Source organism: Chenopodium quinoa, unplaced genomic scaffold (genome assembly GCF_001683475.1).
Source record: "Chenopodium quinoa cultivar QQ74 unplaced genomic scaffold, ASM168347v1, whole genome shotgun sequence".
Lineage (NCBI taxonomy): Eukaryota > Viridiplantae > Streptophyta > Magnoliopsida > Caryophyllales > Amaranthaceae > Chenopodium > Chenopodium quinoa.
The window spans coordinates 2,949,107-2,973,831 of record NW_018743050.1 but is presented as its reverse complement, the minus strand read 5'-3'; the positions used below and the strand labels follow the sequence as shown (position 1 = coordinate 2,973,831).

At 34.9% G+C, this 24,725-nt stretch overlaps 3 protein-coding genes across 4 annotated transcripts; 1 reads left to right on the top strand and 2 right to left on the bottom strand.

Annotated features, from left to right (window-relative positions):
* Positions 1 to 813: 813 nt before the first annotated feature.
* Positions 814 to 6,536, bottom strand: LOC110730929 (SNF1-related protein kinase regulatory subunit beta-3-like). The gene is made up of 3 exons (XM_021910765.1): positions 6,101 to 6,536; positions 1,667 to 1,753; positions 814 to 1,589 (listed from the first exon to the last, which is right to left on the bottom strand). Exons 2-3 carry the CDS (start codon positions 1,691 to 1,693, stop codon positions 1,266 to 1,268), a joined length of 351 nt encoding a protein of 116 aa, XP_021766457.1. The 5' UTR covers positions 1,694 to 1,753; positions 6,101 to 6,536; the 3' UTR covers positions 814 to 1,265.
* On the top strand, positions 2,486 to 14,581 carry LOC110730798 (zinc finger MYM-type protein 1-like). Its single transcript, XM_021910621.1, has 4 exons — positions 2,486 to 2,589; positions 11,518 to 11,767; positions 13,501 to 13,693; positions 13,758 to 14,581. Exons 1-4 carry the CDS (start codon positions 2,486 to 2,488, stop codon positions 14,579 to 14,581), a joined length of 1,371 nt encoding a protein of 456 aa, XP_021766313.1.
* A 5,347-nt stretch (positions 14,582 to 19,928) lies between these two features.
* On the bottom strand, positions 19,929 to 23,590 carry LOC110730928. Of its 2 annotated transcripts, none has more exons than XM_021910763.1 (4): positions 23,452 to 23,590; positions 21,615 to 21,768; positions 20,484 to 20,636; positions 19,929 to 20,379 (listed from the first exon to the last, which is right to left on the bottom strand). In XM_021910763.1, the coding sequence occupies exons 1-4, from the start codon at positions 23,501 to 23,503 to the stop codon at positions 20,292 to 20,294; spliced, it is 447 nt and encodes a 148-aa protein (XP_021766455.1). In that variant the 5' UTR covers positions 23,504 to 23,590; the 3' UTR covers positions 19,929 to 20,291. The 2 variants fall into 2 exon arrangements, with proteins under 2 accessions (XP_021766455.1, XP_021766456.1); XM_021910764.1 differs by having other exon boundaries at positions 21,615 to 21,775; positions 23,452 to 23,569.
* Between the last annotated feature and the right edge of the window lie 1,135 nt (positions 23,591 to 24,725).

The window sequence follows — 24,725 nt, the reverse complement described above, 5'->3', positions numbered from 1 at the left end:
GAAACAATTTCCGATTCCGTCGGCAGTCCATGGTTCCTGAGGAAGTTTTGGTCCTGGCTTCTAGATGGGTTACAAGATGTCAGGAAGCCCAACGGTTTGTTTTAGCCATCAAGAGGCCTTCAACTAGGATGCCTTCGGGCCTGTTTGGTTCTACTTTTTGGCTTTCAGGGGATTCTTCAAGGTCTTTGGAGTTCTGTGTCATCTTGGATGGTTCGTGGTCAGTTAAGGATAATACTACAGGAGTAGGTTGGGTTTTTCGGACTCCCGACTCATCTCTTGTTCTTGGAGGAGGAGCTCGTGCTACTTATGCTTCTTCGGCTATTCATGCTGAGTTGTTGGCTTGTTATTGGGGGTTGCGTAATGCAATCAGGAGGGGCTATCGACGGGTGCTTATTTATACGGATTGTGTGGTCTTATGCCAGGTTGCTGCTGGTCAGAGTCGAGTTGATATTTCGTTGCTTTGGCTTCTTCAGGATCTACTATCCTTATTGAGGCTTGTAGGATTCAGAAAGTGCCCAGGCTTTAGGTCGCTCCGGCTCATTGGTTGGCAGGGAAGGCTAGGCGTCGGGAGCTTCTTATTTGGTCTTTTTAGTTTGTTTTTTTTTTTTGTTTGTTTTCTTGCTAGTTCTCACTGTAAAAAATTAAAAAAAAAAAAAAAAAATCTCTAGAAGATAATCATATAGTTGTGGTCAAAATTACACGTTGATATGCAAAACTTCAAATGATGCAATCAAAAATGAACAGTGAAAGTATTTTGGAACGTAGAGAGATATCCGTAAAACATTAATTACAAAAAAAATAAGAGAGGTACAATTTACTCAGAAAAATCTAGCTATTTAATCACCTCAGACAATAGTAAATTAGTGTCATGTTGAATTCTTCAAAATATTTATCTGTGGATTAATGAAGTCATTCCAAATCCCATCATCAACCAAAGAAGAACCAAACACAATCTCAATGTCAATCACGAAACGGTATCATGACATCGAGAAACATATAAACAAGTGGTCAGCTCCCTTTAATAGGTACAACATCTAAAGCTGCCAATAAATTCTTCATCTACTAGAACATTGTATATGATGCTAACCAAATAATCTTAGGCAATGCAGAGGCGGTGTGGCGGAACAATCCTAGATATGGAAGTTTTTGATTACCAGGCAATAAACCACAAAGGTAATTTCCCTGAAGAAAATTTCAGATTAGTCCACATTAAATCGAGGCAAAATGGGCAATACCTAATTGAATAACTAATTTCTGGCTATACATCAAGCATTGCTCCCCCTTCTTGGGACAGGCTTGTAAAGAACAACTGTGACAAACTTTGACCGGAAGCGATGAGTAAAACCAAGCGCCACAACAGATCTTGGAGCCTCCCTGTTTTCGATGTAAAGATGATTTACAATCACGTTTTGAGGCAGGGGAAGTGTACCAGAGGTTTCTCTACTTGGAGGACAACTTAACAGGGTATGCTGCAAGTGGGGAGGGACAACAGGTGGTTCACGTGCTTCATCTTCATTTCCAGGGTATACACTGCTATAACTTGAACTAGGCGAATCAGGAGTTTCAAATCCTACTACAGTACCTTCTTCCTGCACAGCCAATTTTTTTTTGGTTATACTCCAAATAAAAAACAATCCTAACAAGGTAAACATAGGCTCATGCTTACTCGCTCATCAGTGCATGTGGTACTCATGTTGACAGCCACTCAGAGAGGCAAGGTCACAAAAACAGAAAATTCTTTTAAGTGAAGAACCTGAAACAAAATACTAGATTTTCAGTAAAAAGTTCAACAGTTTACAACACCAAAAATGCAGTATAAATCAAACAAAAATATATTGATGCGCACACAAAGCTGAAACAATTCAAGATAGCATAGGAAAAGGATCAATATTTTGATCTTTGAACTCCAATAAATTCTCGGACAATGGAACAAAGCACGTTGGTGCTCAGCATAACAAGCTAAAGTAGAGACAGCCAAAACGAAAACCAACACAACGTCAAAATTATCATTTTAAATTTTATCTTCAGATTTACTAAAAAGGCATGGGCTCACCCATGAAATGATAAATTAGCTCATTCCATGTTAAAGTTTGCAGTTTCTGAACATCATGTTTTAGAACCCCAATATGCACAGGTTTCTGATAGCTAACCCTCAGATGGTTTTTGAAACTCAAATCTTAGTCAGCAAAATGTGCAAAGCAAAGGTGATACGAGAAGAAACTTGTAAAATAAGTATAAATAAAGAATAAAGAAAAAATAAAAGGCATAACTCATCTTTGCACAATAGGTCCCCTCCTCTCCATGATCTGGCTTGCCCTTTTCCTACACTTCCCATATAAATCCGTGACATAATCTCCCTCCCCCCCCCCCCCCCCTCTTTTTCTCCCAAAATAATACTAGGTAGGAATGAGTGATATAAGCTACTCCAGATTAGTTGCTAGTTCCACCTCCATCAAATGTACCTAACATCATCTTGAGTGCAAAAATGATTTGGGATTCCAGCATAGTTGCAAGGCCTCTGTCTAAAAAGAAGCAAGTCTCAAAAGGTGACAAAGGCTTATCCACTTCTAAACGAAACACAGGAAACTGGTATAGTATTGAAAGGTCCAGGTTCAGACATGAAAGTGTAGCTTAGAACAACTCATATTCCAATAATGTACTCAGAAAGTGAGAGACTTAAACTGCAATCCCAGACACATTGAACCATTACAAAAATCAGGAGTTCAGGACAAAGATTCATAGCATAAAACCTGACAGAGCCAGGATCCTATAGTAACAGGTTAAAGGTAGCATAATATACACTTAACCTAAGCCTCAGGTAAAGAGCAATAATGCCCACCCTCCCAAATGAGAGAGCAAAGGAAGAAATAGAGGGTGGACAGATATTAGGAGACCACAAGAAAAATTTATCAGGAAGAAGAACAGAAAGAAGTGATGAAGTTAGCTGACAGAATTTACATTCACTACTCATTCCTTAGACCACCAATGCCCCTAACAATCAACATTTCACCAACAACTCATTCCTTAAACCACCAATGCCCCTAACAATCAACACTTCACCAACATTCGTTCCAACTCTTGTATCCATTCCTCAACACCTTACATGGTGTTGGACACTTCGACCTCACTCGGACCTAGAGGGATAGAACAATAGATCCATACAGATAAAGGACCTAAAATAATTGGTTATGAGAACCAAGAGTATCCAAATACATGGTAAAAAAGCATATGTATCATCTAATAACCTCAAATTATGTTCAGAAGGCTAAGAGCCTACAGAACTTTCAAGGGGCACTATACCATCTAAGTATTGTTAAAGCAACATATGCAATTCCAGAAATTTATCCTACCATATCAAAACAAATTGCTAGATATCAAATCATTCTAAGACCCTGAACATAACACCTAAGGTAGTATGTGACAAGGAGGGAGTCACATGTACACAAATTCTATCGTATTATTTCAAAAAGCTCTATCGTTAGTTTGTTACCCTAAAATTGCAAATGCAACTCAATATCCTACTTACACACGGATACAAAGTAAGCTACATACTTTCTGGGCACTTGATTCAATTTATCACGCTCCTAAGTCAAAAAAAAAAAACTACGCATTTGATGCTCTTTCAACTTTGTTGAAGAAGATCTAGAAATCATAAGATAATAGGCAATCCTAAACAACCAAGAAGAACATTCCCACCCAAGCCTCTTTGAGAAAATATTATAGATCCTTGGAAATTCATATGAATTAGATTGCTCTTCTAGCTAGTAGCACAAATCAAAATATGTCAGGCATTTGGAAGACCAAAGAAGTAATATCTGGCCAAGTAGAGGAGATGAGTCATCTTCACTTGAGACAAAGAACACCCTTCCTAATCTGACCAATAAATTTGGCAGCTCTGTAGTTATGTTTTAGTAAATAGAGAGTATTGCACATGTGCAATACCATTGTCAACAAATTGACACCAAATAAAAAGTAATAGTTATTTATGCATCATTGATCATACTATAAACATCAGATTAATATTAAAAAAAAAAAAACTTAGAAGAGAAAACCGTAAAAGGTGATGGCAAGACTAAAGAGGGAATAAATTAAATAAAGTAAGAATAAGGGAAGCTTGGTTTTCTAAAATTATTGCTAGAATTCTTGACTGACAATCAAATATAAAATTCACCAGATTCCATCAAAATTTTAATGCTCCCTCAGTCAACAGATCTTTACAACATAAATATAATTAGTGGTGCTATTAGCTATTGTTAATACATAGCTGCGACTGTACTAATCACACTAGGGTGACTAGATGAGGTGCCCCAAATAATAGGAAGCCATTGCAGTAAAGGGCACAGCAAGTGAACACTATAACAAGTGAATAGTGGTAGGTGAAGGGCACAGGCAGAGAGTCCAAAGTGCTGCTACATAAACGAAAATGGTCAATCATTAGCCTACCCCAGCGACCCCTAACATTATCCCTCCAAAGGTGACACAGAGGACCATCCATGTGTTTTTAATAAAAAAAAAATTACCCCCTTCCTTACAGGGCAACTGGTCAAAGTCACCAGAAGGCTGCTAAAATATTACAAAGCCACTAGAGCATCACCCAGAATGACAGTCCATAAAATGAAAACTCTTACTGGTGAAAGATTTTTCTGTTTTCTTATTTTGTTTCATCATCATTGTTTAACATTTCCCCGCTTTATGGTTGTTATAGAAAGGCTATTCTCCCAAACTACTAGTAAAATAGGAGTTCTGGTCACCTATTGTTAAGTTTTATTGCTATGGGAATTTATGGCTAAAAAAGTAGTGAGTATACAGCTGCTGGCAGCACACATAGTAATACAGATATCTATTGCAAGTTTTTTTCAATTCTTTGATTCCGTTTCTCTTTCAAATTTTCAACACTTTAAGTATTGTCCCATTCTTTGGTTGTAGGGGAAATGGGGTGAAATAGAAATCCAAGCACAGAGAACATAGATGCTGAGATCACAACACTGTCTCAAGCTAGTATAAATGTAAAAAGGTCCAAAATCAAACTGTTAAAATGAAAAGATCTTTGAATTGACTTGGGCATAAAAAAGGACCTATAAAGGCTACAATAAATTTACTCGCTATGGGAGAGAGGATGATGTTTTATGACCTTTAAAGATGTTTTTCTTACTTATCAATCCATTCTATTGCAAGAACTTGGAATATTTCATAAAATATCTTGGAAAATATTTGGGATTTGAATCACTTGAAAACAACCTAGTACCAGTGTTACCAGAAACGCAGTACAGAGACTACATTTCTCCATTCCAAAAACAACCCAATACGGTAAAACCTTTGACCTGGTTCAACAACCCTATGACCCATATTATTTCAGGCTTTTTTGATTTAAAGCACACCCAATTCACTATGGGTAGCACCTGTACCTTTTCCTATACCACGAATTGTATTGTACATTTAGCCATTCGATAGCACCCATATTCACATATAGACTAATATTTAAGAAAATTGGACAATGCTAGAAGCTTTCCAATCAAGCACAGCACAATCAATAAATTGTTCCTCCATTCAGGATAACAATCACATTCAGTAATTGTTGTTCTATGATACAAAGTTCTGACAATTATCATAAAAAAATTCCATTAAAATTGTTCCTCTAAAGCACTAAATGAGTTTCATATGAAATGCTAAATCCCTTACTAATAAACATGATTAAATTTATCTAAACCCAGCTACCACTCTTCCCAAAAGTCACATTTCTGCAATACCCTAACATACAATTGCCATCACAATGCACCTTAAAAAATGCCAATAATCGCATCAAATTATACAAACCCACAAATTCAAGTATCTTAAAAATTTAAATACCAACAAAATCATTGCATGTCAAAAATAGAAAGATACCCAAAATAAACCTAAACAAAAATCTCATAAATCCAACAAAAAAAATACCACCCATTTGCACAAATTAACATAAAAATGAAACCCTAATCACCAAATTCCCCTAATTTCAAACATTTCTAAAATCCGAACTAACCCACATAATAAACGGGAAAAAAATAACCCAATAAAAACACAAATTCAATTCAAAAATGAAATTCAAAAGCAAAGTAGGAATTACCGTAATGTGAAAATCGTGGATGAATATATACCGAGGTTCTAATATCTAAAGCTTTGTCAGAGATGCTTTAATGGCGGAGTTCTGAGAACTGAAGTTGATCGTACGATTCTTTAGTCTTCACACTCTCTCTGATTTTTTATTTTTTTTTTTAATTTTATTATATATTTTTGGTTTTTTGTACTTTAATTTTCCATCAATAATTAATTCCTATAATATGATTCGTGTTTGATAGGTAAAGTTCAGGTATTTCATTTTTGGTACGTCAGTTTTATGTGATATGGGTCCCTTAATTTCAGTTTGTGTGCACTTGGGCTTCTTCTCCTACCAACCCACTCTTCAATTAAGTTCTTTAGTTTTCGTACCTAATTCCATAGTAGAACTAGTGGCCACATGCAACTCTCTTCTCTTCGCCTTATTTTTTTGTTGATTGACGTTAATTATATGATCATACTTCATATTTAGTGTGATAACTTTTATTAAAATTTAATTTGTTATCGCATTGAATGGTGTATTTTATATTTTTATTATTTGTTTTAGAAAATATAAGGGAGCATGATCTATGATGAAATCACAAAATAATTCACCAACTAGTGACATAAGCTAGAAACATTGTGTCATTATACTTATTAACTCCGTTGCATTTTGAAAATGAGAAATTGTTGGACTAGAACTGATCAAACAAGATCAAGCTAGACCAAAATGCTCTAACATTTGGTTTGATTTTGGATTACTTTTTAATTTTTGTAAAAAAAAATGGTTGAAATGGAAAAGTAAATTAGAATTAGTTACTTAGTTAAACTTATACATTCATCGCCTAACTTGGAGCCATGAGATGAAAGTTTGTTTTTTATAAATCCAAACAATGGGATGTTAATTTTCTTAAATAGCTCAACATTGAATTGCTCCGTAACTAGAATTGAGCATAGGTTGGCAATCAGTTTGTTTAAATCTGGCACGACATTGGCCCAACTTATCACGTGTCCATCATAACCCCAACATGACCCAAAAAGACATAATGGTGTGCCATGGGTTGTGGTCTATGGATATACATCATTTTCAAAAATTGGCACAAGTATGACAAGTTGACTCACGTGTCGACTTGCTCATTTTTAATCAATTAACAAAATATCTAAAAACTATTATACATCATTTTCAAAAATTGGCACAAGTATGACGAGTTGACTCACGTGTCGACTTGCTCATTTTTAATCAATTAACAAAATATGTAAAAACTATTAAGAGGAATCCACTAACAGTCTAACATAACTTGATGCGTGGGATGAACTATGCATGGGCTTCTCGGTGAAAGTTTGACATGGTATAACATTGAAAAATAGAATCTAATAATACCACCTTTAAATTAGTGTGTCTTCCATATAAACAATATCACCTTTTGAAATTCCTGAAGAAAAAAAAAATCCCACCTTTATTATATATGGATCTTCCACTAACAATCCTTGACCGATTTTCTTAGGTTGGTAATTGGTTTTATTAGGTTGTCCTTCCACGTGTCAAATTTTTATTGGTCTATCTTTTTTTTATTTTTAAAAATAAAAAATTAAAAATCTACCTTGTTTTCCCCACCCCGACAGCCCTACTCCCACCGGCTTTCCCGTTCCATGACGGCTCTCCTCCCTCGCTGCAATCCTCTCGTATCTACCATCTCCTCCCTCGCTGCAACCTTCTCCCAACCACCCAAATACATCCAATCAATTAAACAAAAAATTAACAATAATAGATTTAAATCAAACCCTAGAAAAGGGGGGGGGGGGGAAATCAATTACCACCATCAACGGAGAAATGGCAACGAGAAAGGAGTTCTCAAGCGTGGTTAGGGTGTTTTTCAGGCCTACGGTTGGAGTTTTGAGGGCTAGCCGGCTAGGTGGGGTTTTTCGGGGCTAAGGTGGAGTTTTTTGGGGCTAAGGGTTGAGTTTTCAGGGCTAGGTGGTGTTTAGCGTGCTGTGGGTGGAGTTTCGGGGATGGGTGTTGTTTTACGGGGTTGGGTGGTGTCTTTTCATGGCTTGGGTGGCGTTTTACGGGGCTTGGTGGTATTTTTCGTGGCTGGGGTGGTATTTTTCATGGCTAGGAGGTGTTTCGTGGCTTGGGGTTGAGTTTTTCGAGGTTGGGTGATGTTTTCAAGGTTGTTGGGTCTGTCAGGGTGGTTAAAGGGTTTTCTAGTGTGACTGGAGAGTTTTGTGGTGGGTGCATATCAGGGTTGCAATTCAGGGGGTAAATGGGTTTTCGGGGTGGTGGATTGGTGGCCCAAGGAGAGAGAATGATCAAACTTCTTTCTTTTTTATCACACCATCTTGTTTTACAAGTTGTAGGTCAAAGGGATTGTTAATGAAAGATCCCTATCAAAGGTGAGATTGTTTCTTGAAGACATACTAAAGGTGGGATTATTAGATTCCATTTTTCCTATAACATTTATGTTTGATTTACTCATGTCTTTTTATCATTTATTTATCTCTTAACTTGGATTTTAGAAATGAAATTTTAGCACTAATGATGTGTTTTTTTTTAATAAGAAGATGAATTCTTGCACCAATAATTGATTGTTGGTGCAATGGTGATTAGGCTGCATTTGGTAAGGAGGATCGCGTGTTCGATCCTTCATAACAACAATTGGGAGGGGAGTGGAACCTAACTACGCAGAATTGAACCTCGAATTCGGGTTAGTCTAAAAGGGTGAACCAAGTGGAACACAACAAACAAACAAAAAAAAATGAATTCTTGGAACAATTCTTGTAATAAATGAGATTTTAATGATTTTTCTTTTCATAATAAAGGCTTAGCTTAAATCACTTAATTAGGGTGGTTGTTTGAATTTATTTGGTAAAAGAAACACACACATGATATAAATATTATTAATCTTTTATTGAGTAGTTTGTAACTATCTCGGCGTATCTCTCACAACTAATATTATATATATTAAATTTAGAACACGTGAGTAAAAATTTAGAACACGTGAGTAAAAATTTAGAACATACGAGTAAAAATTTAGAACATGCGACTCAAATTTAAATTTAGAACATATGACTAATAATTTTGAACATATGAATAATAATTTTGAACATGTGTGTGAGCAATAATTTAGAACATCTGCTTCAAAAATTAGAACATGTGAGTAAAAATTTTAAAAATTTGCTTTATGAAATTTAGAACATATGATTAAAATTTAGAACATCTGATTTAAAGTTTAGAACGTGTGAATAAAAAATTTAGAACAGTTGGTATAAAATATAAAAAATGGTAGTAAAATTATTGAACATATAAGTAAAAATATAGAACATGTGAGTAAAAATTGGAACATATGCTTTCAAATTTAGAACATATAACTAAAAATCTTAGAACACACGCACGTTTTATAATTTAGAACATATAAGTTAAAATTTCAGAATAAGTCATTCAAAATTTATAACGTCTAACTTAACTAATTTTTTGTTTAGAACATGTGAGTACTAATTTAGAACATTTGATTTAATTTAGATTTAAATCAGATTTAAAATTTAGAACATATGAGTAAAAATTTAGAACATAAAAAGTGTTCTCATATAAGAAAAATTCTCACGAGAGCCTCCCCATATATATATATATATATATATATATATATATATATATATATATATATATATATATATATATTAATGCAATGGCTACAATTTATCCCAATCAAACATAATTTCAAAAACAATTTTCCAGCGTTTTCTCTCTCCTCCTTCATTCAACGCACCATTTTCTCTCTCCTCCTTCAATTTCTCTACTCCTTTCTTATTACTATTTGCTTTGATTCTTCTTCAACTTCTTTGTTTCTTTTTCGAGGTGATTTTCGTTGATTTTAGTTTGATTTTCATTGATTAAAGTTTGATTTTCGTTGATTTTAGTTTGATTATTTAAGGTTTTCATCAATTGAATCTTCATTACTTAAGTTTTTTGTCAATTTTTTTTGCGATTTTCAATTCAATTTCCGTTCGAAATGTTTGCTCATTAGCAACCAAGTATTTGCTCATTTATAAATGAACAAATGAACAGTTAACTATTTGCTCATTTGCCAAATGAGCAAAAAATTAAGAAAAATTTACAAAAAATCACCTTTTATAAGACATTTTTTGCAAGAAACCACTTTTTTTTTTTTTTTTTTTGCAATGACATATCTTAATCCTTTTTTTTTGCAATGCCACACCTTTGGCCGCAAAAGAGGGTTTGATCCAGTTTTCCGGCGTTGACTCCACCATGTGCGACTCACGTGACCTCTTAAAACCACTCTCCAACTATGCCACCCACCAGAACACCCAGCGCCTACCCACCCTAGCTGCCGAGACCGCCTTCCCAACCCACCACCACCATATCTTGACATTCATCACCTCTTATGCAGAAATACCCCAATAAGGAAGTCCGATTTCTTCCACATAAACCCTAGTTTGATGAATTTATGCCCCAATCCTACCCCCAAACTATGTGCACACGAGAATGACTTTTGCAGGGGTGAACCTATACAGTGTCCGGGGTGGCACGTGCCCCCCCCCCCACTTTTAAAAAAAATCTGTTTGACCAATTTAAAAAAAATTAATTATGTAAAGCATGCCCTTACCTTCCCGCAACATCAGAACATCCCCATTAGAGTAGTTGTAATTTTGTAAACTTGTAAAAGTTTCCTTTGAGGCTTGGACAAAAAGTAAAAATAATAATAATAATAATAATAATAATAATAAAAAAAAAACCTTAAAAGTACAATTAAAAAAAAAAAGGAATACTACTGCTTCTAGGATTCTACACCTAACCCCTATTCCCCTAAAGTCTAATATTTCCAATTTTCCGACTTCCCAAAATCCCAACTATTCGTACAAATCCCCAATACCCCAACCACACTAAAAAAAACAAATAGTCTCCAACAGTAAAAAAAAATACGAGTACTTTGCAATTACTCCGTATTCAACAGTTATAACCTTTAGGTTTTGACGAAATTGAAAATTGGTCGAATTTTTGTGTAATTTTGTATTGTTTCTTGTTTGTGGGTGTCATATCTACCAAATTAAGGTTAGTTACTTTTTTATTGTCCTTTGTTATTCTTTAATGTTTTAATTTTTGTCCTTAATTTGGTTGTTTAATGTTGATATTTTAAATAAATTTTATGATTGAAATTGATATGAATTATATAATCTGTTGAATAGCACATTGATAATTTGTTACGGTGGTACTTTATTACTATTAGTAAATTGTAAATTTGTTTGACATGAGGGATTATCAATTAATTGTAAATCTATACAAAATAATTGTATCTTGTTAAAGTGCGGAGTAATTGTAAAAAAAACTAATTATACTCATTTAAAATTACAGTATGAAGAGAACAAAAACAAGAGATATTACAAAAAAAATTTTTCAAAAAGAGTTCATAAAGAATCTGGTGCTACCTCTAGTCATAATCCTCCCCAATCTCAAGCAAATCAACCTGATTTTTCTCAACCAATTGATAATTCTCCATCTCAAGAAACTGAAAATAGCCCTCAAAATTTAGGAGGTGAAGCAGAAATAGGAGCTAGTTCAAATCCTAGGACTGAAGCTCCAAACGATGAAGAAAGATTAAATGTGGTTGATGTTGTAAATCTTTCTCATGACCCGGGACTAAGAAAAAAGATATATGAGTTTCATCTAGATGACAGGGATCTTGTTAAGAGAGCATATATTCAAAGAAAACTTTGCCAGCCTAAAGACTATATATGAATTTCCTCAAAGACCTTTTGGGCCGAAAATGCGTCGATTTAACCCTTATTGGTAAAGATGGACGTGGGTCGTGCCGGCACGGGCCCAACACGACTCTGGAACGACACGGTCACCGGCCGGCCCACTTGTGGGTCGTGGGCCGTGCCGTGGACACAAAAATGAGATTTTGGCACAAGCACGGCCGGCAGCACGGTGGCTGGACCGTGGGTCGTCACGCCGGCGCGACCTGGAATTATTATTTTTTGCAAAATTAATAAAATTATTTATATAAACTTAAACATAATTTATTAATATAATCTTAATTAAATTAAGGTTGTTCAAAAAATATATATATATTAGGCTAAATTAGAAAATAACACCTGCTAAAGACCCCGATTTTGTTTTTAACACCTGTTAAAAAAAAAGTTTTATTATAACACCTCCAAAAATCCCAAAATTTTGGTTTCACCACCCACTAACAGATTTTTGGATGGAAACCGTTAGTGGGGCCACCATGTACACGTGTCAGTTGTTAATTAGTTTAAAAAAAAAATTTTAAAAAAAAAACCTAACCCCCTAACTCAGCCAGCCACCGCACCGGCACCACCTGCGGCCAGCCACAAACGGTGGCCTTCTCCCCTGCCTACCCCATAACCAACCAACCACCAACCACCGACCACCAGCCATCGATTTTCGCCGCCGAACCACCTCTAACACCGGAAATCGGCTCCCCCACCCTTAACCCACCTCGAAAACCGCTATCATCCTTCACAAAGCCGCCAAAGTACGGTTCCCCTCCCCAACGCAACCCCCTTAAATGGACCTCCTCCCTTCCCGCACCGCCGAAACCGGCGCCCCCTCCCTTCCCACACCACTGAAACCGGCTCCCCTTCCTTTCCCTCAACCCAGAAACCGACCTCTTCCCTTCCCACCTTCGAAAACGGCCCTAAGCTCCCGATGACTAAGGTTTCTAGGCTAGGTTGGGGTGGGGGAAGCAAGGGAGGTGTCGGAAATTGGTGATTGGCGCCGGAAATTGGGAATCAGGGTAGGAAATAGGGAAGGGGAAGGGAAGAGGCGGCTGGCCGCAGGTGGTGCCGGTGCGGTGGCTGGCTCAGTTAGGGGGTTAGGTTTTTTTTTTTTTTTTTTTAAATTTTCTTTTTTTTAAGCCAATAAACAACTGACACGTGTACATGATGGCCCCCACTAACGATTTCCATCCAAAAATCCGTTAGTGGGTGGTGAAACCAAAATTTTGGGATTTTTGGAGGTGTTATAATAAAACTTTTTTTTTAACAGGTGTTAAAAACAAAATCGGGGTCTTTAGCAGGTGTTATTTTCTAATTTGGCCTATATATTAACATTAACATAAGCAATTAATAAGATTATTAATATAAACTTAAGTTGTTAAAAACATTATATATTTTATTTTTTTAATATACATATATAAAAATAAAAAAATAAAATAAAAAATTCTGGTTGGCCCGCGGCACGGCCCGCCAGGCACGTGGGCCGTGCCGTGCCGTTGGCTGGGGTGTGCCAATAGTTGGCACGGCACGGAACGACGACCCGGCACGCCCCGCACCCCGGCACGGCATGATGCCCATCTTTACTAAGCTAAGTGGTTTAAAAAGTATAAATCTTGGCTTGAGTATAGTGTTGAAAAGGATGCAACGTTTTGTTTTCCTTGCTATTTATTCAAGAATGAAAATTCACCAGGTGGAGATGCTTTTGTAAGTGGTGGATTTAGAGCTTGGAATAAAACAAATGCATATGATAAGCATTTTGGAGGAAATATGAGTGCCCACAATCAAGCTATGGGGAATTTAAATGTTTTTAAAAATCAGAAGGGTTCCATTGCATGTGGTTTATCTAAGAAAACTGAGGATACTATGAGTAAGTATCGAAAGAGACTACAAGCTTCTATTAAGTGTTTGAGGTGCGTGGTTATTACTTCAAGGGTTACCGCAACGTGGTCATGATGAAAGTGAGTCTTCGTCGAATCGAGGTAATTTTCTAGAACTTCTGAAATTTCTTGCAACTGAAAATTTTGATGTTCGGCAAGTAGTTCTTGAAAATGCTCCGAGTAACTCTCAAATGACATCTCCTACTAATAAAAAAGACGTCATTAATGTTTGTGCAATAGAATTAACCAAAGCAATAATTGATGAATTGGGAAGTGATTTATTTGCTATTCTTGCTGATGAGTGTGTTGATATATCTGATAAAGAACAAATGGCTCTTTGTTTGCGATACATAAATAAAAGAGGAGAGGTGACTGAACGCTTTCTTAGTATTATCCATGTTGTTGATACCAAATCTCTGACCCTAAAAGCTGCAATTGAATCCTTACTTATGGAGCATTCTCTCACTTTTTCTAAAGTTCGTGGTCAAAGTTATGATGGTGCCAGAAATATGCAAGGTGAAATTAACGGCCTTAAAACTTTGATTAAAAGTGAATCCGAATCTGCATATTTTGTTCATTATTTTTCCCATCAACTCCAATTGACTCTTGTTGTCGTAGCTAAGAAAAATGCTGATTGTGGGTGGCTATTTGTTGATGTGCTTGCACCATTATTGAATTTTGTGGGTGGTTCACCTAAGAGAAAAGAGTTTCTTCGACAAAAACAGGATGAACATGTTGCGGAGGCACTAACTTTGGGTGAACTTGAATTGGGAACTGGTTTAAATCAGGAGCGTAGCTTGAGTAGACCCAACGATACTCGTTGGGGTTCTCACTTTAGAACCATTTTGAATGTGCTTAATTTGTATCATGATTCTTGAGTCACTTGATGACATTGGAGCTATTTCTGATCGTGTTGATAGGAATAAAGCTGAGTCACTTACTCACTTATTGATGACCTTTGATTTTATCTTTGTGGCACATTTGATGAAGAGTATATTTTCTATTACAAATGAGTTGCACATGGCATTACAAAAAAGTGATCAATATATTGTGAATGCAATGACAATGGTTGATGTAACTAAGAGACATTTACAAGAGTTATGAGATGATGGTTGAGATTATCACATGGAAAAAGTAACCACATTTATGGTTAAGTATGACATTGAAATTCCTAACATGGAAGAAAAGTATGTTGTCCCAGGGAGACGAAAATTTCGTGGTGGTAGGCCACAAGTGACTAAACTTCACCATTTTCGAGTTGAAGTTTTTCTAAGTGTCATTAATCTACAATTGCAAGAACTTGATTATCGATCTGATAAGGTAAGTAAGAAATTACTTATATGCATGTCTTGCTTTAATCCCATTAACCAATTTTCTTCTTTTGACATTAACAAATTGATCCGACTTGCTAAATTTTATTCTAATAAATTTCGAGTGTTGAAATTTCTTTTATGGAAAATTCACTTACAAAATTTATTGTGGATATAAAAAGTGATGAGAGATTTTTGAATTTGAAGAACCTTAATGAGCTTTCCATGAAACTTGTTGAGACACAAAAGAATGAAACTCATCTGATAGTATCCCTGTGGCGACAACTTATGTTGAAAGAGCTTTAAATTTTCAGGAATAACTCAAATTAAAAGCAAATTGCGCAATAGCATGGGAGATCAGTTGTTGAATGATTGTTTGGTTACTAATCTAGAAAAAGATTTGTTTTTGAATGTAAGCATAGATGCTATCGTAAACCGATTTCAAAATATGAAAACTCGACGAGAACAATTGTAACTTTTTAAGTAGAACTTTGTTATGATCGAAATTTTTTATTACATTATGAATTTACCTCTATGAATAGAAGTTTTTTTTTTTTTTTAAAAAAAAAATAAAATAAAATAGTCTATATCCTTTTATGTTCGTAGATATTGGTGCCCCCCTTTGTTTAAATTCCTAGATTCGCCACTGGTCTTTTGCCTATTAGAGTTTATCAACTATTTCCAATTGAAAATCTAAGTTGCTCAACCATTACTTCAATTCGACTTTGGAAACATTCTTAGCAATTTAATGCTACTTATATTTCTAGGGTTGAAGTTAGATTCACTTGAATTCACTCATCGACAACCCATTTTAGCCTATAAATCATCGATTGAGGATACGACGAATTCGAATAATGAAGATTTTGTGACAAGGGCTTCGAAGGAAAACCCTAGCCAAGTAGAACCTAGGTTTCGAATTGGGGATGAAGTGCTTACTTCGACTGAAATATAAAATTTGAAGAACAAAAGGTACCGTTATAGAGCTTTTGAGGTGTTGAAAAAGCTTATTTCGGTGGTTATGGTGGTTATGGTGAGGTGGGTAAGAGGTGAATGTCAAGATCTTGTGGTGGTGGGGTGGGTAAGGTGGTTTAGGTGGCTAGGGTGGGTAGGCGTTGGACGTTCTGATAGGTGGCGTACTTGGAGAGTGGTTTTAAGATGTCACGTGACTCGCACTTGGTGGAGTCAACGCCGGAAAACTGGATCAAACCATCTTTTCCGGCTAAAGGTGTTGCATTGCAAAAAAAACATTTGTATTAAGGTATGTCATTGCAAAAAAAACAAAAAAAAAAACAAAAAAATTTATAAGGTGGTTTTTTGCAAAAAAAAAATGCCTTATAAAAGGTGTTTTTTGTAAAATTTCCAAAAATTAATTGCTCATTTTCCAAATGATCAAAGAAATTTTTATTTTACAAATGAGTAACTAATTATTTGCTTATTTGACAAATGAGCAAACTAATGGTTGCTCATTTCACAAATGAGCAAAGAAATGCTTTTGATTTAATGAATTATTAAAGTAATCTTTGTTCATTTGACTAATGAGCAACTAAGTTTTTTCTCATTTATTATATTAGCAAATAAGTATTTGCTCATTTGCTAAATGATCAAAAAATTAATTGCTCATTTCCCAAATTAAATGATCAAAAAAATGTTTGCTTATTTTACAAATGAGTAACTAATTATTTGATTATCTAACAGTTGCTCATTTCACAAATGAGCAAAAAAATGCTTGTTGATTAAAAAAATATTTGCTCATTTGACAAATGAGCAAAAAAAATTAGCATTAAAGAAGAGGAGAGAGAAATAGTCGATCTTCAATTAATAGTCTTTATTGTAATCCCACCTTCAAGCTTTGAAGAGAGAGAAAGAGAACGAAGTATATAAATTGTACGTAATTTGGGTTTTGGGGGTTGATGTATTTGTTTTAAGAATTACATTATTGTCATTACTAGTTGAACAATCTCATATGTTGGATTCAATACAATCTAATGGTTGAGATTTGTCCTCACATAAGGAATGAGTTTTCACATAGAGAGTGGTTCTCACATAAGGGTATAAATGTAATTTAAATTTCTAAAAGCATACATTCTAATTGCCAATGTATTATCAAGACTATGTAAACCTAAAAGTATTGGTATTGAGAAAGAATCAAACACGCAATAACTTGGCAATATACACAAAGTTATGTATAACAAGTAAAGAATATTAAATGTCAACTATAGAGTATTTAACTTAATATTCTCCTATTAACTATCTCTATTAATTTTATATGAATACTAGTACAACAAAGATGCATTTTTTTGTAAGGATTAAGAATGAGTGAATGAATATTCCCAATTGACTTGAGCATAGTTGAATGAATATCCCTCCTTAAATACATGGGATCATCAAACTTTGATCTCTTAATATGTACGATTAGTCCTTGCTAATGTATTTAATACAACTCCATAAGCCAAAAACAAAAGATGCGGCTAAACGTATTCCATTATACTTTGTTTAATTAACAACTAGTGTGATTAAGGAGAAGAATCATTAACTTTACTAATGACAATGTCAACTTCAAAAGTCCTACTTATATCCTCTCAAAATTACACACCTTCACCAAATTAAACCTTCCCAAAAACAACCATACTAGGATTATATTCTTTAAACTCGAATGTGAGTGAGTTGGAAGGATAAAGAATGAATGAAAGAGATGCAATAGGTCAAGTGAGCATCATGTGATTGTGTTATTTCAAGTGCTTGACTTTCAAACCATTCCTTATAGTTTGGAAAATTCTAAGTAGGGGGGTGAGCCGGGTGACATAGGGAAACCCACGGGAGCCTTGACAACCTCAATTTGAATAATACGTAGTATGAAAATTAAGGTACAAACGTTTTACATTTTTATAAATAGTTTATTAAATTTTTTGTTCTCTCGAAAAGTAAAATGAAAATTTTGTCTTATTTTCTAATTTGGTCTCTTTTAACGCCTAAATGCTCCCACATTAGAGTAAAACTCTAGTGGTCATGCCAATCTGACACCAAGGTTCACCCTATCATTGTGATCTACAAGCCAAATGACCATGTTGATCAAGATCTTCTCCTTGGCCAACCCCCACATCCGGAGCGGAGGCTACAAGCAAAGAAGGAAGACATACATTAGCGACGTGAGTTAGGTTGAACGCCCGCATGTGATGGTTTGCCAGGGAGAAGATCTTGGACATTGTTATCTTGGAACTCCTGGACCAATATAGGGTGAAACTGGTGTTGTGGTACTAGTTATCAAAGAGGCCAACCTTCCCTATATTTTTGCTCCAAGTAACAAGCTCTTTACAATATTAGGCTTGACCTTGTTAATTTATGAATGTTTTATAACATGTATGTTGAAGGATTTATTTTTATTTATTTTTATTTATTTACATTTTTGGGTAGAAAAAAAAGTAATTACAGGCTTACAGTACACATATGCACATTAGTACGATGGATTAATAACTTGAATTTTTATAAGAAGGGCCAATGAAAACGGGTGTACGGCATTTTTTTGTGGCAGTACATCATTGCATCATGTTCTCTTACTTTTAATGCACATTTAATACTTGATTCAAATTATAATTATAATTATAATTATTAGGTGAATCAATATCTATTTAAACCTAGTACACCATCTAATATGCAAGAAGTACAATTGTACAAATACATATAAAATAAATAAAGTCAGTAAATGTTGTAACATGTGAATGTGTGATAATTGAATGAGCTAGACATGCTACACATGACATTTTTATATCTCAAGGAGAGGCAGAAAATGGTACAATGCAGCAGAGGAGGCAGGAAGTGGTGGTCCATATCATTGTGGCCGTGTAAGATGAAGTCGTCAATCAAGAGCCTATCATTGGCCGCGACCCTTAACAACCAGAGCAGATGCTACCGGTGAATGACTGATAACTAAGCTGCAGCTGCTGAACATTCGAATGTTGCAGTTTGTCTAGGAGATATCTGAGACATATTTGTGAATTGTGATGGCACCTCCAGAAAAAGGAATCACCAGTTCGTCATGATCTATGACAATGGCAACCAAAACTTTGTGAGGCTACCTTCAGGACCTTTTCCTTCGACTCGGACTTTTAGTTACAGACTGATCCTAATCTGCTTCACAAAGTCAGGGGCAAATCTTGGTTAGGGCGGGTAATGCCCCGGCCCCCCTTAAGCAAAATTTTAGTTGTTGATTATAAGTAATATGAAGTCTACTAATTAAAAATAAAATGTTGTTGCATAAGTGCTGTTATTTTTGTGTAAAAGGTTGAGGATTGAACCTTGGCCCCTTAACTTTTTGGCCCAAAATCCGCCATTGCACAAAGTCACACGTCAAAGTTGTCGATTTGATTCATAATTTGGGTTGTTTGCCCATTTATTTATTTCTCAACCTAAAGGTCAATTGTTGAGCAAGAATTCACCTATGTATATGTGTAGTATGTGTAATAAATTTCAGATTTGAACTATTGTCTTGCTCCACCTATAATAGCCATGATCATGTCTTAAGTCTTGTGATTCAAAGTAAACATTACATTCAAGTAATCACAGTTTCCATAAAATTTCCAGCTAATTTCTCACTGGCCCGTGATGGGACGCGATTACACTCTTAAATCTTAATTGCAAGCACCAGATGGTCTTTTCTGTTTTGGAAGAGCAGCCCGTGATGGGACGCAATTACATCTCTTAAATCATAACACAGAAACATTCTTCTGAACACAATAATTACAACTACAAATTAGAAATGGACTTCTGCAACATCGACTTACACAGAATCCACACTGCTGTATGAGACCTACTGTAGGCATTACTGATTATTGTTTGCCTTGAAACATGCTGAGTTTTAGGCATGGGAAACTAACAGTTCTACAATTTCATAAAATAACAGAAGCGATGCGTGAAGGCATGAAGCAGACTTTCAAATCTTATAGACTTTAGCTGTTTATTTACCGGTATGGTTAACATCTGACACAAAATTTGTTCTTATCAAAATGCCCACTTCCACCAGAAAAAACAGCTTTTCCAGGATAACTTATAATATTTTATGTGACTATTAATGTCAAACTCTATACGGAATAATCACTTTTGGTTCATGTAAGCAACCCCACTTATGGGATTAAGGCTTTGATTGATTGATTAATGTCGGACTGAGGGAGAACAAGTATTTGGCTGGAAGAAAAATAAGAAGAATAATAGAAATGAATGACCAAGATCCAGCCCATCCAGGTTAATTAAGCTAAGAGTCTAGAGATGTCACCGATATGGATAATTACAAACTCAGCTTTCCACTGCCATCGCAGGTTCTACAAGATCGAGCAGCTGAACACTTTGTGCAATAACTCCATTTCCTTGGAAGCCTGTTTCAGATCAGTGACTTCACTGTGAGGATAGCAAAGGGAAGTACCAAGAAGAAAATACACATCAGAAGATCTACTTTAAATTTTAATACACAGATCATTACCCAGATGTATAGCGAGTAGCTGCATCCTTAGAAATCATCCTAGCCCTTGCAGCCCTTTCTTCTGACAGTTTCTGAAGCACAAAACCCTCTCCATTGCACTCTGAGCAAATACCAGAACCACTACAATCTTCACAGATTTTCACTGGAGTCTGACTTCATTATATTACAAAAATATGCTTCGGTTAAATCTCAATTCAACAGAAAACTGAGTTCAATAAACACAGCATCTATAGGTGAAATGAAAATGGACTTCAAAATTGTACTCCGTAATATTAGAGCACATAGCCATAAGTAAGTTTCACATTTGTGGACAATTATGCAGTTTCATAGCATGTACTTGTAATTAATTATTGTATTTGAGCTGATCTAGGTACAAATTGAATGTCAGCATTCCAGTAACATGTAGCAAAACCTACATATTTTGGCCTCTATCATACAGTGCTAAAAAGACACGAATAAAATTATGGGAAATTCTCCATGGTAGAAATTGCACATTCTCATTGGTAGCAAAACTTTTTCAAAAATCTCATAAATAACATTGGATTTATAAGTTTCTTCTAATCTAGAAATATTTTGGTAATTCTCAAATAATTAACCTTAAATAGATTAATCATGGTTAAATAATAATATGCCAACAAATGTGAAAGTTATTTATTGGAAGCTATTTTCATTTTCATAATTTGTTGACATCAGAAGTTAGGCAGTAGCAAAGCAGAGAAGCTAGCAGGGGCTTTACTTAACACAATGAAGCTCTTGGGTCTTCTAGAATACTAGTATTTTGTCACTCCAGTAAGTAGAATCATCAGAATATTGAAAATGTGACAATAAACAAACTAGCACAAGTAGTAACGGTATACTACTTTTAGGCACTTGTAGCATTAATCCACTGCACCCATTGACAGGTAAATTCACCTCCATGTTAGCATTTCGAACATAGCAGTCACTACCACAGTACCACAGTATCACACTACCACACGCACACAGAGTAATGAAATATTCAACATCTAAAGTCACTGGTCAGAAGGAGGACCTCTTCTGAAGCATAAAAGACTACTCGTAATATATATCCTGTACTACAAGTTGATTCCCAGAACAAAATATACAGCAAAAACAGAAAGTAGTAGCACACACCTTTTTTCAGATTGTTGGGTTCTTTTAACGAGAAGAGTGGCTGCTGCACCAACAACTGCAGTTGCTATTGTCACAGACACAAATGTTTCTGGCAATGCAGAAGATATTCTGAAGAATTTTCTTCTGTGATCTTGCAACTTCATGCATTTGGATCCTAGTCACTTCATTACATTAACATAATGAAAATCACAAGGCCAGGCAATATACTACATGAACTTCATGCATTTGGATTCTGGGAATTTTTTTAAACAAAATATAGAAAAAAAGGGGGAAAAATGAATTTAAACTACAAAGAAATGAGGACTCACTAAACAACTACTCCATAGTTCAGTTTACAATATGCATGTTTACATGTTATATTCGAAATAACTGGTTAATCAGTGCAGTCCTCTTAAATGGAGAAGAACCCAAGTCTACATGTAATACATCATCTTCAAGGCCTAAGCTAGAAAATGACATCGAACTCCAATAGACTTATCAACTTTTAATGGTAATTAGTTTTCTTCCTGAAGTATTTCAATAAATGATGCAGAATTTAAAGAATTGGACAGACAAACCCATGCTAAATTGATGTACCAAAGCAGAGGAATAGAGAACCTAAATTAATATGAGTGCTGCACAAAAAACTTAATATGAAAAGACAATCTCTCAGCCTCTTAGAAAAGCTCAAGCGCCAATATTCCTTTGGTTTGGCTGTCAACTCATTAAAGTCTAAATTGACACTACATTCAACTTTTTCGGTCTTGAATCTTGATACACATGGTCACATGGAAACAAGCCAAGCCAGACAGCAGAAAAAATTGGCTGTAACCTATCTCGTTGGGTTTGTGTGATATTTGAAGCAAAAGGCGATAATGAGTGGTAATAAAAATTTACGATTTGGAAGTGGAAATGCATTTCCTATACCATGGACATTGTAAAGGAAATTTCCTAACAACATTACACATAACTACACAACCATACTATAGAGAACCATTTTTTTTCACCTCATACCAAACAGGTTTCCAAATATTGCTTTCAAAGATAATGTAAGCAGAAACCAAAGTCAATTAGAAATCAGATCAGAGATAGCAATGTTTTACAATCTCTCCACTGTACAAGACGACGTCAATCAGTCAATGTAGCAGGGACTTATGAGTAAGTTTATGTTTTGAGTCGTTTTTCGATATATAGGGAGCAACTAAGGGCAATGATACAAACGAGATTTTTTTTTTTTTTTACCAAGTAATCCGGTAAGCAAATTGTCATCTACTGATCTACATGAATACATTATGTTTTGAGTTGTTGAATTATCTGTTTCAAAGTTTTGTATAGGAACTCTAAGGTCACAAACCTTGATCATGGACAAAAAAACATTAAACTACTCTTTTTATGTTACCAATCTTACCACCACCTAATCCAAAATAATAGGCTGCATTTTACTTAGATTGTCAAAAACTCGAACTATAGCAAAAAATATAATCACATTACTAGATCAACTTCAACTATAAATGAAGCCCATGATTATATTATCACAGCTATAACTATAATTATAGGCACGTTAATGAAGCTAACTTTATATACTCCTTCGTTGTCTGTATTTAATTGTCACGTTTATAGTGTAATTTAAACTAGCAATTGCAATCGTGTAAATTAATTAGTAAAATTAAAAATCAGTTGGTATATCATACAAAGTTGAAACAAACCAAAAATACGACTAATTACAGTGAAGCAAAACACAAAGTATAAATGTCTTTCAAAAAAAAAAAAAAAAAAAAAAAAAAAAAAACACACCACAAAGTATAAATTAAGCAGAAATAACACAGAAAAAGAGAGAAAGTTGAAGGATGAAGCTAACCTCTGATAGGAGGGAAGACTGATATTGAATGGTTATGAAAGGCGACCTCCATCTTTGTGCTCAAAGCTATGATCCTTAATCCTTATCCCCTTTTCTCGTCGCTGTAATTTGAGGAGTTGTACCAACAAGTATATCGCTTAAGGACATAATTGACATATTGTAAATCTCTTTTTATTTTAAATTCAAAGTTAAGATATACACGCTACGTGTGTTCAATATAAGAAATTAGATGATAAAAAAAAAAAAAAAAAAGTAGTAAAGTGGTTTTATATTTTATGGGGAGTGATAATAGTTGAATATGTAAATTTATGTGAAAGAAAGGGAACGGTTATTATTGGGTAGTTATGATAGGATTTTTTTTTTTTGTTTTTTGGTAATGCTGCAACTTGAGAAGGGTAATTTGGGGATAATGAAATTTATCATCCAATAGGCCCTTTCACTTTATATATAGGATTTTTATTTGTGAGAAATAAAATGTTTTAAAGTTGAAAATAATATACTCCATCCGTCCCCAAAACTTCAATCATTTTGGGTTATTAAGAAATTTTTAAAAATAATAAAAAAAAATTCTTGGAAAGATAAACTAAATACATGAAAAAACATACTATATATCTTCTCCCTAATTTGTCATGGTATCAAGAGCATGTTAGATCTTGGGAGTATTTACGAACATAAACAAGTCATTCTATTCTCTTCTCCCTAATTTGTCATGGTATCAAGAGCAGGTTAGATCTTGAAAGTATTTACGAAAAATTTCTTCCTACTGGCGGGTTAAGAATCTTAAACCCACCAGTGGGATAAACCTTTAGCCAAAACTACAATTTTTTTTTTCTTTACGTACCTAAGGATCTTGCATTGTTTAGTGTATGTTGATCACTTGATGATCATGCATGAAGATTTTTTTTTTTTTTCTGAGTTTTCTATAGTTGACGAGGTGATGATGAATCAGGGTCTAAGCTTTGACTTTGATTTGATTAAAAAAAAAAACAGTTGTCTTGTGTCGTGAGACAAGATAAATTTGGTTCTCCTTGTGTCGTGAAACAATGTTTGTGAGTTGATTCGAGCATGATTTTGCTCCTTTGGATATGAGTGTGGTTTACTCTGAAAAACCAATAAGAGATTTGAGTGTGGTTTACTCTGAAAGACCATTGAGAGATTTGAGTGTGGTTTACTCTGAAAGACCAATAAAAGATTTGAGTGTGGTTTACTCTGGAAAAACCAATATTTGATTGGAGCTCGGTTTTGCTCAGGAAAAATAAAAAATTGTTATATTT